General features: G+C 36.5%; 2 protein-coding genes across 2 annotated transcripts in view; one reads left to right on the top strand and one right to left on the bottom strand.

The window, feature by feature from the left end:
• Positions 1–11,161, bottom strand: part of LOC149797800 (TBC domain-containing protein kinase-like protein) — a 185,784-nt gene extending 174,623 nt beyond the window's left edge. The window contains exon 1 of the mRNA XM_089962774.1: positions 11,095–11,161. The gene's annotated coding sequence lies outside the window, so the exon portion shown is untranslated. The remainder of the gene's footprint in view (positions 1–11,094) is intronic.
• An 88-nt stretch (positions 11,162–11,249) lies between these two features.
• LOC149797799 (uncharacterized) lies at positions 11,250–13,744 on the top strand. Its single transcript, XM_089962777.1, has one exon. It carries the CDS (start codon positions 11,299–11,301, stop codon positions 13,270–13,272), a length of 1,974 nt encoding a protein of 657 aa, XP_089818903.1. The 5' UTR covers positions 11,250–11,298; the 3' UTR covers positions 13,273–13,744.
• The last annotated feature ends 317 nt before the right edge of the window (positions 13,745–14,061 follow it).

Here is a 14,061-nt window from a genome sequence, read left to right as displayed (position 1 = left end):
TGAAATCCGACTAGACCGAGCAGTGTGTGCTGTGTAAAATTTGCAATTTTTCATTTTGGTGTCACCTCTCTGAGATGGTGTCACCCGGTGCGGTCCGCACCCCTCGCACCCCCCTAGCGACGCCACTGATGAAAGATACTTGTATAAGCGATTGCAACTTATTTCATTATCCTTTATATCACCATAAGTGTAAATGAAAAAGGTTAACCACCTCCAACGATATAATTAAAATCGAGATCTCCAACTTAATGGAGATCGGACAGACACCAACCGTTTGGTTTCAGGCCTATCAGATAAAGGCTGAATTTGGCGCTAGGGAGAGCTGTTGTTAGAACCGACAAGTTCTCACTTTCAGAAATATGACAGCAGTTATCGGACTGAATTAAATGGTTACAAGAAGACGATCTTGTATCCGGGTCTGTCAGAAAATGTTTTTAACAATAGCCTGCTTATTTTCTCAAAATTGAAATTAAAAAATAATAATTATTAGCATTCTGTCACTGATACCTTTCGATTTCTTATAAAAAATATATCGTCTATTAAAAGTGCTTTTTAATTATTAATATTCAAAGTTATTGTTCACACTCCTTTTAGTTCATTTTCATTCTTTTGTGCTCCTTTACCTTCATTTTTGTTTCTTTTAATGTAAGCACGGGTTTTAAGTCTGTCAATTATAGTTACTGATTACTGTTATCCGATTCGATGTTTGAAAACGATAATTATGATTTAATAAAACAAGGTAGGCAAGATGTTTTACTTACAAGAAAATAATTATCATGACGTTTACTGAAACAGATGTTGATAAACTGATTGGATATGTGTCACACATCGATAGTTCAACGGACTTGGCGCCTTCCAGCATAGACTTCAGAAAAAGAAGGCCATGTGGTACACAACTTGTCCTTTCCTTAAATAGCCAAGCAAATGGCTCGGAAAAAACCAGCAGATCATATTGGAATTCTTCAAAACTATCTAACAGAAAGTAGCCCATCAACGTTTCGCTAAGGAACAGCACCCTTAACTGGATTGAGGACTTTCTTACCAACAGTACACAAGTTGTTATAGATGATATCAGGTCAACTTCTATACAATTCACATCACGTGTACCACCCCAAGGCACATGTTTGGTCCCATTTTATTCATGGTATATATAAGTGACCTGCCGGAGTACACATCCTCCACAACCAAACTCTTTGTAGATGATTACTTCTTGTACAGAACCATCCGTTCCACAGAGGACTGTATTAACATTCAGAAGGACATTGACAATCTCATTGAGTAGGAGATAAACGTGAGGTGTTAAATATCACCAAGAAGCTACGTTAAATTTTTTTCACATTCGCCATTCATGGACACACCAAAAAGAACACGTGCAGTGCGAAATCTCTTGCAGTCATCATCTGTAGTGACCTGTCTTGGAGTAAGTAGGTTGGCAGCACCACTGAAAAGGTCAAATTTAACAAGGTTTTCTTATGGCATAACATACAACTGAGCTCGTTACAGACTAAAGAACAAGCCTTCTAAATCTTTCTTAGACTCATACTGGAATACTCTACTACTTTGACCCACATACAGAACATGATATTAAAACATGGAAGTAGCCTTGGGAAAAACAGCCAGATTTGTTCAACCTGCATACAAACGGACCAGAACTGTAACATCAATGCCCGAAGACCTGGGATGGAAGAATCTAAGAGAAAAGTTTTAGAGTGATAATGTTACACAGGGTTAAACACCTCCTAGCAGATATACCTGTCACACATTACAACCATTTATCAAGACTAAACTGAACATGATTAAATAATAGCAGTTCCGAACAACCTTATCGGCTACAAGAACCGCTTCTTCCCCCACTCTGTCATCGTATTGAACAGCTCTCTGAGACCCCGATTAGCCAGCCCACATTAGAATCCTTCCATCTGGTCATGGCCACCTTCAGTCTAAAATATCATAAACACTATTTTGCTTTTGTTTTTAACCAGTTAAGTCGATATTTTAATTTTACACATGTTCAATCATAAGTGTGATTATACTCAGATAGAAAGGAAGCAATACAGTAAGATGATGAAATGTTAACAAGATTATGAATTACACGGCCATGTTTGACTCGTTTGATTAAATTTTGGAAGCTTTGCTGAATTCTTTTTAGTGACTGAAGGGATGGGGGCCGTGATTATCCAGGATAATTTCGTTATTTCTCTCAGTACGCTAGATATAAGCTATGGATAATGGTTTCCAGTGTATGAACATGTTTGAAGGGGTCGGATAGGTGGAATTGTGCAAAAATGCAGTCATTAAAACAAAAACAAAATAACGCGTCACCTAACAAAAGAATAAATAATTGGTTTAAAATATATTGACATTTTATAGGGATGATTGGGGTGGGGTAGACTCAAAACAGGATTACGGATAGTTTGATTATTAATCTTAGCAGCAAAGCTAAGGATGAGATGTGAGGAAAATAGACTTTTCAAACATATTATATTGGATATGTCCAGCGATCATAATTGCTTTGGCATATATGCCAGACAGGTGTGTTGATATTATATACATGGGGCTGCACATTTATTGCATGTGCGAAAATTCCAAGTTATCGCTCATCAATCCTATCGAGTTTATCGCCAAACAGTAAGTTTGCTAAACATTAATTTCTCCTCTAAGTGTAGTCCTGTCCGAAAAAGTAGGTCATAATGACCATTTTCCCCAAGTTGAACAAATACTTTTTAATGTGCAGTCATTCAGTTTGTTGAGTGTGTTAACCTTTACAATCATCAGAGACAGAAATATCGCAAGGCCCCAAGATCAACTTCGTTCCATCTAGATGTATATGTGGAACAAAAAGGCTCGACGACCTTTGACTAACCGAAATAAAGCAGAAGGAACGTGTAGGTAGAAGTGAGATACTGCATACCTTTTCTGCTCCTTTGAGTGCTGTCATACGTTTCATTTACATGTAGTTATATTTCCTTAGTCTACAATAATATGGTAACGAAATCTGATGTCTGCATTCATGTCTCGAATGTAACGCGTTCTTATTACTTGCATTTTGTTTGCGAGGGGATTAAGGATATGGTTGCGAAATCCTATTTCCACTGGCTATACTTTTTTGTGCCAATTACCGTTGTTACTTATATTCTAGTCTAGAAGTTTTTTTAATAAGAACTAACTACGTTTCTGTCAGTATCAATTATAATTTTTATTATAATTTTAGCTTAAAAATAAGAAAACCCTTCCATACTGATGCAATACTCAAACATTGTTGTAGTCAGGCCAGTTACTCTCTCTCTCTCTCTCTCTCTCTGTGAGTTTGATTTTTGACGTAGCTTTAACAATCGATACGATGTCTGCAGTGTGGCAGTTTATAGTGATGTCTACCACTTGGGTATCATGCCACGGAGATGTGGCATCGTGTCCCACCCAGTCACATTATCCTGACACCAGTCCAGCAAGTCCTAACACTAACGTCTTAATGCTGAGCGCCTAGTCAGGGAGCTGTTAGCACAATTTTTATAAGTCTTTGGTATGACTCGGCCGGGTTTCGAAACCGCGCCCTGCAGCATACGAGGCGGACGCTCTTAAAACTTAGGCGACCAGAGCGGTCCGTTGTTTATAAAAATTGGTGCTAACTATAGATTGTCATTGGCATCCTATTTCACGTTCGAGCGCGGATTCCCTGGACCGTTTCAGTTTGCCTTGTAAACAGATGTGGTTCATCCGGGGGATTTTGTTTCCGAACCAGCTGTGGATCATCTGCGAGTCATAATAGTGCAAGCATATCTACTATTCTTGCACCTGTATCCTTATTCCAGGTCTCGCGCGAGTTGTCTGAGCTGGTTCACTGTAGGCATATTTGTAATAATAATCATTTATCGAATTGCTTATCATGAAGATTTTATAATATTACTTTTACTTTATCAGGATCGGATACCGCTATTGCTTCGATTCTTTATATTATTTCGTTGACTTCTGTTTCATTTTGTTTGGTGTCGAGATGACTGCATGGTATTTTTCTTGGCGTCATCCTTGGATTTTCCGCAACGTTTTCCACATTGCATCGGCGAGTTTTCGTCGGCGCGAATGACAAAATTCGACTACGGATCCGTATGGCCGGAATGACTGATTACGAGAGTTGACTTCGATACCACTTCTGAGGAACGGTTAAGAGCCAGTGCCAATACGTAACGCGAGTAAGTGAAGTTTATGGTATTTGTAATGGCATGTTTTGCCGCAAAAGTCAAATTTTCTGTGGCAAACACCTGTCCATCGATTGCGTCCCTGTGCTAACAGGGTTGTTATATGTACACCAAAATTGTATTTTCGATGCATTTTCTTGTAGATGTTCTCGATTGGTGGTGTTCATAACTTCAGGCGTACACTGTCCTCAAACGGCATTTAAGGTTCCAGAGTATACTGCAGTGGACAGTATTAGATTATATTGCTATTAACCGTACAACATTTTTCATCCATTATGGTAATGTTAAAACTCCGGGCAGTGCCTAACAAACAATTTTTATATATTTTTATCAGGCCGCATCAACACTGGATTACCGTCAAATAATTTCTTGCGATTTTAAGAAATGTTTCGTAATTGCTGGTAATTGGCGCTGGTGTTTCCCTATCTTATGTGCTGAAGGCATCTATCGATTGTTCTTAACGGTGATCATAAATATCTCAGCTGTCCTCGTGGTTTTCGTTAAATATCCGAATGCTTTAACTGATTGTGTCACTGTCTTCAAGATCGTCAACGGCGCGTACCGTCGACTCGGTTAACGTTAGCAACTTAAAGTCTTTTTGCACGATATGATAGAGCGACTACTCACGCTTTATTGTATTTGTCGCCGAGTTTTCGTCGTGTTTGCTCCAACGCGATTGCTAATCGGGTTAACGTCATAATGTGCTCCAATACGTGTTTGAAAAATCAAACAGCATTTATTGGGCCTCTTTGATGAATCAATATGAACAAAGATTTGATCATTTCTGTGACGGTACAAACACACATCGATACGGGAATTCTTTCGTGTTCCTGTGTGTGTCAAACAGTGATTTTTTTTTGTATTATTATTGTTGTGTATACTTAACCAGATCGTTTCCTTGAGTAATTTTTCTGAAATAGTTCGATGGTTAAACCTAAAAACGCTTAAAATGTTGGAGCTTCGAGGGGGATTCGTCCATATTTTCCTACTTCTTTAGGCCTCTCCTCCAACGACATTTCTGAATCCGTCATTGAGAACGGCGTGCCTGACGATATTTTTAACCGTCTGATTGTACTTTGAACAGATATATATATATATATATATATATATATATATATATATATATATATATATATATATATATATATATATATATATATATATATATATTTCATGACCCTTTTCAGCCTTCCATACATGCTGGGGTGATCGAACGAATCGTGCAAAACAGCAGTTTTAAAACAGAGAGCTTGATCCACAATGAAACGAACATGAATTTGCTTCCGAAGATTCATTTATTGCACGTACTCCTCTAGTCAGATATGTATTCTACATTGCTTGCGGACATACACCAGCACAGTTATGGTTCGACTTAACCGGGGACTAAATACGCATGCAAAACAGTGTTAGATATGGTCCTACAATATGAGACGTCGAACCTGATAAACATGAAGGCGACTGGGAAGGGGTCGACGTCTAGAACTAATATTCATATCCCTAAAACGTTCCTATATGTATCAATTGAACAGCCGGGTGTGATTCATACCCGGAGCTTTTTCAGCATATTGTCAAAAAGTTTGAAGATGTTACATACTTATCATTCGACAAATCAAGTATTCTTTAAATTAAATACATGTACCAGTATTGCAGCTTGCTATGTATATTTAATTCATATTGTTTGTTGGTGTCTCTTAATGATCATTTGTTGTGTACATCTATATATTTTGCTTGACTTTGTCCAAAATCAACTTCATAGTGTACCTGACCAGTGGCATTTATTTTGTAAACAATATAATACATAGCTAATATTTCTCCAAGAGTGTAGTTTAGATATTCCGAACATTATTCTACTAAACACGTTTACTTCAACTTGATTTAAAGATACAGTCTTGATTCTCAGCTTCGAATCTTCCAGAATGGAAAATTTCCTGTAAGTTATCAGAGTATTTTCAGAAAATGATATTTTAGACCAAGGTCAATTAGATATATAATCTTGTTCATCTTAAAATTACCCATTTTTGCCTTAACATCCTGAATCAGAATAAGTCTTATTGTTGTGTTTGGTTTTTAATTTGGCTGGATTCATGTTTTTTAAAGTATTATTCACTGGAAATATAAAGTGCTCATTAATAATATTTTTGGACTAAAATATTTATTTGGAATTATAGTCAATTCAGACAATGACAATTTCGGATTATATTATTGTGATACAACAAAATACTCTTAGCACATCGCCACACTCCAGGCCAATGCCACATGAACTCATTTGTGACTACACGTACATCAACACATTCAATATTGGAAGTTATTTAAATTGTTTAAATTGTACGTCTTCATACGAGATTAGCAACAATACCCTAAGAGACAACGTTTTACCAACTTCACAATTCATAACACCGACTTTCACATTTCATCAGTTATGTGCGATATAGATTGGGAAATCTAGAAATTTATCAATTTATTATTTCGCTGATGGGAAACACAGTAATCACTCTCTCATACAATTTCACTCTCTCATTACTTTTAACTAATTAGTATTATCTGTGTTATAAGTGGATCTTGATTCTGACCAGATTACCATTCCCTGGCTTCCCGTGCGTCTGTGGTTCTTCCCAGGTGTAGCCTATCATTTGCAATAAAATGGCGTTAGACCCCGTAACACCGACTGAACATCGCACGGTCATTTCCGTCAGGTCGTGAAATAAACCTCTGATGTAATTAGTCGCCATTAAAAACTATACTGTGAACTACTTTCGTCGACATGGAACAATATGGCGGTGGGAAAAAAAAGATAAAGTCTCACTGGATAGTTTCGTATTTTGACCCCCCCCCCCCCCCCATTTTTAAGGTAGAAGGCATGAACCTAATTATCACAAACCAAGCATTTATAAATTCACACATAAGCTAAATATGTAGTGTGGTTTAGATTTACTTTGAGTTAGGCTTGGAAATGGGTTGGCTTGTTGGTGACTGCCTGTCACAGTTAGACGAACATTGGAGATCAAATGCGTAACTTGGGCTGCAAATGAACAGCCGACTTGGCTTACGTAGTTACGTGTGTCTGCTACAGAGGTAAATATCTAAAAATCTAGATGGTTGAGGGGCGATGAAAGTATGCTAATTTGTTATAGTACTAGTGAACTTTATTCATGCATAAGGCACATACTAATTCTTTTAGCTGCCTTGTCAGAGGAAAATATTCAAAATAGCTATTTCCTGTCAAAAATGAATGTAAAATTTAGGGGTTGGTGGCAGTGTTGGTTCAGTATAAAAACCACCAGTTGCATCAGGAATTAACCTTATTGCTGCAGTCAAAATCTCGCATGTATGTTTTCTACAAAAATAATTAGTTTTTTTTTTTTTTATCTTCAGTGTAAAATTATTCTCATTTTTCTGCAATAGGTCATTGTTGGATAAAACTTCACCAGAAAAACTGTCCAGTGAGACCTAAGTGACAATGGGAATAATCTCAGTCTTTGCTGTCGTATCATATATGGTGCACTCTGCCAGTGGTGAATAACCAAACACGTATGATATGTATTCCTACAACTATTTCCGAGGTTTTTTCACTAACTGACGGAAATAGCCGACCATTGCTCCGATCGCTCACAAAACCAGACCAATCCAGGTTTATTTTTAGCACAACCCGTTAGTAACAACTATATAAGTGAATTTATGTATAAAAGGCGTACCGCCCTACGAACTGTTTATAGAATCTGACACTCATGGATCGAAGAGTCTACAGCCACCCTGCTTGATTTGTCAAACCTAAATATACATCAAAAATAAATTTGGTACAAATCAGCGCTAGAAAAGGAAAGACTGAAAAAAGGATGACGCAAGTACAACTGCTTTAATGATTCAACGTTATAAGCATTATCAATGGTATATGAAGTATGTACTAATTATGAAAGACTTCGAACAATTTACTTGAAATACTTGAGTATTGGTAGGAACATTTGCAAGACATATATATTGTGGTAAAAATCACTTTTCTAAGTGAAATAGGAAGAAAAGATAATAAAATAAAAACTGGTATATCTTTTGAAGATGATAACCAAGAAGGAAAATGGAATACTTACGACTCAAAGAGTTAACAGGACAGCTGTAATATTTTTGCTTGCATACCCCCCCCCCCCCCCATCATATGAAATTAATGTAGATTTAGTTCTGTCTTGTTGACAAAGAAGAAAATCGTGGTTACTTGGCATTATAAAGCAGTTTTTGAACCTTGTTGAAAAGAATATATATTTGCTCTGTTTGTAAATGTAAATTTCAAAATAGTTACGTATTTAACCAAAAACAACGCATTCAATATATGTAATTTCCTGCGCTTGTGTTGCAATTTAATTTGATTTATGTCAAAATTATGGTTTAAAGCAAAACAGCGCGCAGCACATATTCAGCCGTTCAATATCACGTCTCATTAACATTCGCGTGAACATAGATTACGATCATAACAAATGTGCAGCTTGATCAAACTTGTGAGTAAAATTAATGCATGAAATTTATCAACCATATTATTTGTAGCCGTCACGATTCTTAGACTCAACGCAGAAAAATTACTCACAATTATATGATTAAAACACATGACATCAAATAGATGCTAATAGAAGGTGCTCGTTCGTTGAGCCGTTCGCGTCTTGTTTTGTCGCGTTGTGCACGTTTAAAAAAAAACAACAAAAAAACATTCCAGAAAGAGATACCCTACCCCTCCCCTTGCATATCTATTGTAATTTTATCGTACGAGTACGGCAGTAACATACTAATGAACTCGACGCCCCACTTTTTTCAAAATAGTGGGACTAATTGTCCCACTTTTCCTACCGAAGTCGGGTCAACTGGATATCACTTCCCTGAAAATTCAGAGTTATAGTTCATACTCGTCTGATGAGGAGAAATCAGGTCATAGTCATTCCCCTTGCTCCAAATTATTAAAAGTTGTGACGATACGATGCATCATGTCCGTATGTCTGAGCAGTCGTGCACGAGCTAGAACTCACCGGACATCCGTGATACGACGCGTCGTGTCCGTCTGTTTGTACTAGCTTGCATACGTTTATGTGCTGCTACACTTTAAAAAAACCTGCAGGACTTACATGACACAATTCATAAAGATATATAAAAATATACGCAATGATTAGGATATTTAGATTTAACGATGATTTTTAAAGTTCGGAATCTAAATCTTAGCTAGGGTAAGGGCAGGTGAACGCGGTAAAGAGGGATAAAGAAGAAATCAATGATGAGGGTATGCGGCTACAGCTGAGGAAAAAGTAAATGTGTGCATGTCCTGTTTGCTGCTAACTTTACAGCTCGAGATAACACTTTACCTATACCAATTTTTTTAAACGAGGACGACAACAAAAGCAACACAAAATCCATGACATCAACATGATTCCACCACCATGAATATATTAATAAATAAATAAACAAACGTCAACACATAAAAATCAATATTCAACAGAATGCCGAAACTCACGCTGTTGCATCAGTTTCAACCAGATTGACTTCCATGGAAAATCACCACAGTTTTTAATCACATTAACCCCCTCCCCAACAGTGACCCATAAGTCAGAATCCCAATATTAAAATGTGATGATGTCACTGTAATTGACATTTGGTAAATTTAACCATTGCTTCACTATTGTTTCCCCCCACCCCCGCCCTCGCTGCCAGGGATCTTGTGGGAGGGACCTAAGACAACGTCTTCACTAGACATAAATGATACCACTTTCATGGTGAAGTGGCTGGAATATGTCTATGCAAATGTATTTAGTAGACATAGATTTATTTAGGTTATATACTAGAACGTATATCACAAATCTCGGTAGGGGACAAATTAAAATTCTGACCTGTGTGATAATTATATATATATATATATATATATATATATATATATATATATATATATATATATATATATATATATATATATATATATACGGAATATTTTTACTAACTGACTTATTTACACACCACTTTAATTTTAAATATTGTAATAATAAATCTCATAAGATTCTAAAATACATGGGGAAAAAGGTACATTTAATAATACTTTTATGGGTTGGACGCGTTATTTTATGGTTTGTCTTTCGAACCAATGAAATGAAAATAACAACAGTTCTGGATTTCCCCTCGTATTGCTCAGTAGTCTATATTTAGCACTCATACAAACTGGCCTTATCGCACAAAAACGGTTACCTATATGCACAGTTGAATACATCAACAAAAACGGTTACCTATATGCACAGTTGAAGACATCAGAATAAACCAATTATATTAGAAGTGATAGATTCCCTGATATATTTGTTTTTTTCGCTAATTTCCCATTTTCTTCCCCTCTTTATTCCATACAACAGGTGTATATATGGAACAAAGCAGTTGTTTGGCAAATACACAGTCGGTCGCTGTTCTTGGGGCTCTCAACGGGGACGTAAACGCTTTGTTATTGAAGTACTATGTGTAAAAGGCATGAAGAATTTTGAATAGGATATTCGGACATAAGTTTTGTTTTTCTTGATGTTTCTTCTTACATCATATATAATGTTTTTTAAGTTGATTTTTTAAACATACATCCGGCGTGTGATATTAAAAATAGATGATTCATGTAACAATAACAAACGTAATTTTCAATTGCAAACTTGTTCTAAGAAGATTTTAAGTTGGAAAATTGTATCTGGCGCAGTTATCATTTTTAAATAGGAAAAGAGAGAAAACATAATAGTCTGGATAATTGAACGCGTGATTTCTGGCTTCATTCTAAAGGTGATGGGTTGTAGTACGTAACTAATTATGTTTTCACTAAATAGTCTCATAAATAGTTATACTGACTATTTAAAAAAAAATACTTTAAACATTATTTCGGTTTATCTAATGCAAAACCCAAAAATATACATACCAAAACACTAGCCATCCAAGAATATGTTCTTTCAGAGTTATTGCCAAACATGTTTCTCGCATGTTGCTCACCATTAAATACTAGGGAAAACCCAAAATCTAAAAATAGCTTGCTTACTGTTTCCAGAAATTTCCTGCGCCAGTAAATATCCAGTACAGGCGCATACTTAAATCAGCAAACGAGTCAATCTCACAAAAGTGAGAAATGGCTATTGGAGAAGATCCTAGGCCGTCTAAACGGTCCAGGGGAGAAAGAACGGGAGAAAATGTCGAGCATGGTATAGATACTGACGAACTAGATCCCAATGAGAACAATGAAACAATATTGTCAGCCATAGATTTGGAAGTCTTGAGGGATGACATTGGAACACACAATATATTACCGCTGGGACATATTCCTGTTAATATATCTGGAAATATTAGAGATGAAGAAACGACTGCAAACGAACTTGGTCGAAGACTTTTAAGAGTTCAGATCAGAAGTGATAGTTCAACTCTCTCATGGTCTCTTGGTTCACAAAACAATTCCAGGAGGAGAGGTAGACCAAACTTTGATTTAGTTGGATGTTTGAAGGAGACGAATTTGGACGGAGATACGTTGTTGAATATTTATATAATTAATCAAGAAGATAAATGTGCTTATTGGTTGATAAACCTGGTACCATGTCCAGAATGTTTGAATTTGACCAATAATTTGTTTCAGTCACCCCTCCACCTTGCAGTGTTAACGAATCAACCTCGATTGGTCAGAAGACTTATAGTGGGCGGAGCCATTGTGGACTTAAGAGATCACAATGGGGACACACCTTTACATATAGCATGCAGAAAAGGATACGTTAATATTATTGAAGCTCTTCTGCAGCCAGTAATGCATATTGAAACCTTGGAAAATGACTATGATATTCCGTATCAGAAGATTCCACAAAACCTGGAGATATTAAATTCAGACGGACTAACATGCTTACATGTTGCATCCCTGGAAAGAAATCTTGATGTGATATTGTTGTTGCTTTCTAAAGGCTCAAATATTAATGCAAAGGAGGCTAAGAGTGGTAAAACCATTCTTCACATGGCCGTGGAATCTGGTAACATTTTATTTTTGAATTTTGTGCTGCGAAATCCAGATATCGATATCGGTGCTAAAATGTACAATGGAACATCAGCAATTGATCTAGCACGTGGCTTACATTTTATTCCGATGACATGGTTGCTACGTGAGTTCGGTGCCCACGAGTCTGACACTACATACGATTACGAGAGCCTATCTGATCTTTCAGATGAGGAATCTGAAGAGACGAACCTGAAAGACGCGTGTGAGACGTTTAGTAAAGAAATGGACAAATCTTCAGCATGCGGGTGGACATGTTTTAGGACGGAGAGTTCCAACATAGAATCTATGGAATTGAACACTAATAACACGTGTGATCAAAATAATCGAGATAGGATTATGTGTTCAGACATTCAGTTTGAACAGACGAGGCTTCATGGGCACGATAATGAGTCAGTTGAAATGGATGAACATACACAAGACGCAACTGGTATCAATACTCAAATTCCTTCAGGCAAATTTGAAGCGGACTTCGGAATCTCACAGGATAATAATTCCGACCAAAATAGATTTGAGTGTATCAAAAATAGGAACATTTCACCATATTCTTCGGACAATTGCAACTGTTATAACGTTCGAAACGAGACAGGTAAAGGCGAATTGGCTATTCACTTAGGAAATTCAATGCTGGTAGAATCACCCCAGCAAATTTCATTAAGCGAAAAAGCATGTTCCTGTACATCTGAAAACAGCTTATTAGGTTCGGGGCAGGACGTTCGATATGTAAAAGTGGAGGGGAAATCAGACAATAAGCTATGTGAGAAGAAAAAACTGTCGATAAATATTTCAAATGATTTACGTATCTCAAATAATGGAGCTAGTGACTATGAACGTGTAAGAAATCTTTATCAGAGACAAGACAGTAAATCACATAATCCGATTCGTCTAGATAATGTTGGAGGAATGGTTTTCAACACGAACGAATGTGTCACAGCAGTCAAATCTATTGGAGATATTGAGCAACGCGCTGAAATAGCATATTCTGGAAATGTTAATGGCGAACTTGATTCAGGCGATTTCAGTGACACACATTGTGCGTATCGCTCTCTTGAAAGACGATCAAGGGGCTAAATTTGCGTTTATACATGTTTGTTAGACTTACATTTAGCAGGCATTATACAGCAAGGTGGCAAGTATATTACAAAAATGAAGAAATAGATCACTTATCACAGACAATTGTAATAAGACACCCCCACTCTCTCTCTCTCTCTCTCTCTCTCTCTCTCTCTCTCTCTCTCTCTCAATCAATCAGTCATACTGGATAGCTGATGGGATGATATACGGACCCGTGAAACTTATACATAAATTATATTCTGCATGATATACATGCCAGTATAAGTTTATTTGCATATGATAACAAGTCTGTTTCTAACTGTATATTATAATCACATCGTAACCGCTCATAACCTCAGTATCATCATTCATATATTCAAATAAAAATGTAGTTTTAGTATCGTTTAAGGAGAAGAACAGTATACGCCAGTTTCGTTCTAGTCATATTCTCTCAGTTATTGTACATCTTGTTATCTACCACCACAAATCAATGAAATAAAATGTTTAAACTAAATTAAAATGACTGATAATGTATCGTCAATGTTTATTACGTATGTGTATGTATGTATGTATGTATGTATGTATGTCATTTTTTCAGCACATAGCAGCCAGTATATTTGGGGGAGGAAGAACCACCGACCCATATATATATATATATATATATATATATATATATATATATATATATATATATATATATACGGGCTTTGCATGTATGTGAGCATAAAGTGTGCTTAGTACCACAGAACCCAAAGATACTTACCTACATACGTTTTCACATTTTATACATGCATGCATACATATGTA

The sequence above is a fragment of the Sinohyriopsis cumingii genome, chromosome 6 (genome assembly GCF_028554795.1).
Source record: "Sinohyriopsis cumingii isolate HCF-2022 chromosome 6, ASM2855479v2, whole genome shotgun sequence".
Classification (NCBI taxonomy): Eukaryota; Metazoa; Mollusca; class Bivalvia; order Unionida; family Unionidae; genus Sinohyriopsis; species Sinohyriopsis cumingii.
This window is presented reverse-complemented; position numbering and strand designations above follow the sequence as displayed.

Bases quoted from the DNA above. Each gene is read 5' to 3' on its own strand.
- LOC149797799 (XM_089962777.1), top strand. From the start codon at position 11,299: ATGGCTATTGGAGAAGATCCTAGGCCGTCTAAACGGTCCAGGGGAGAA.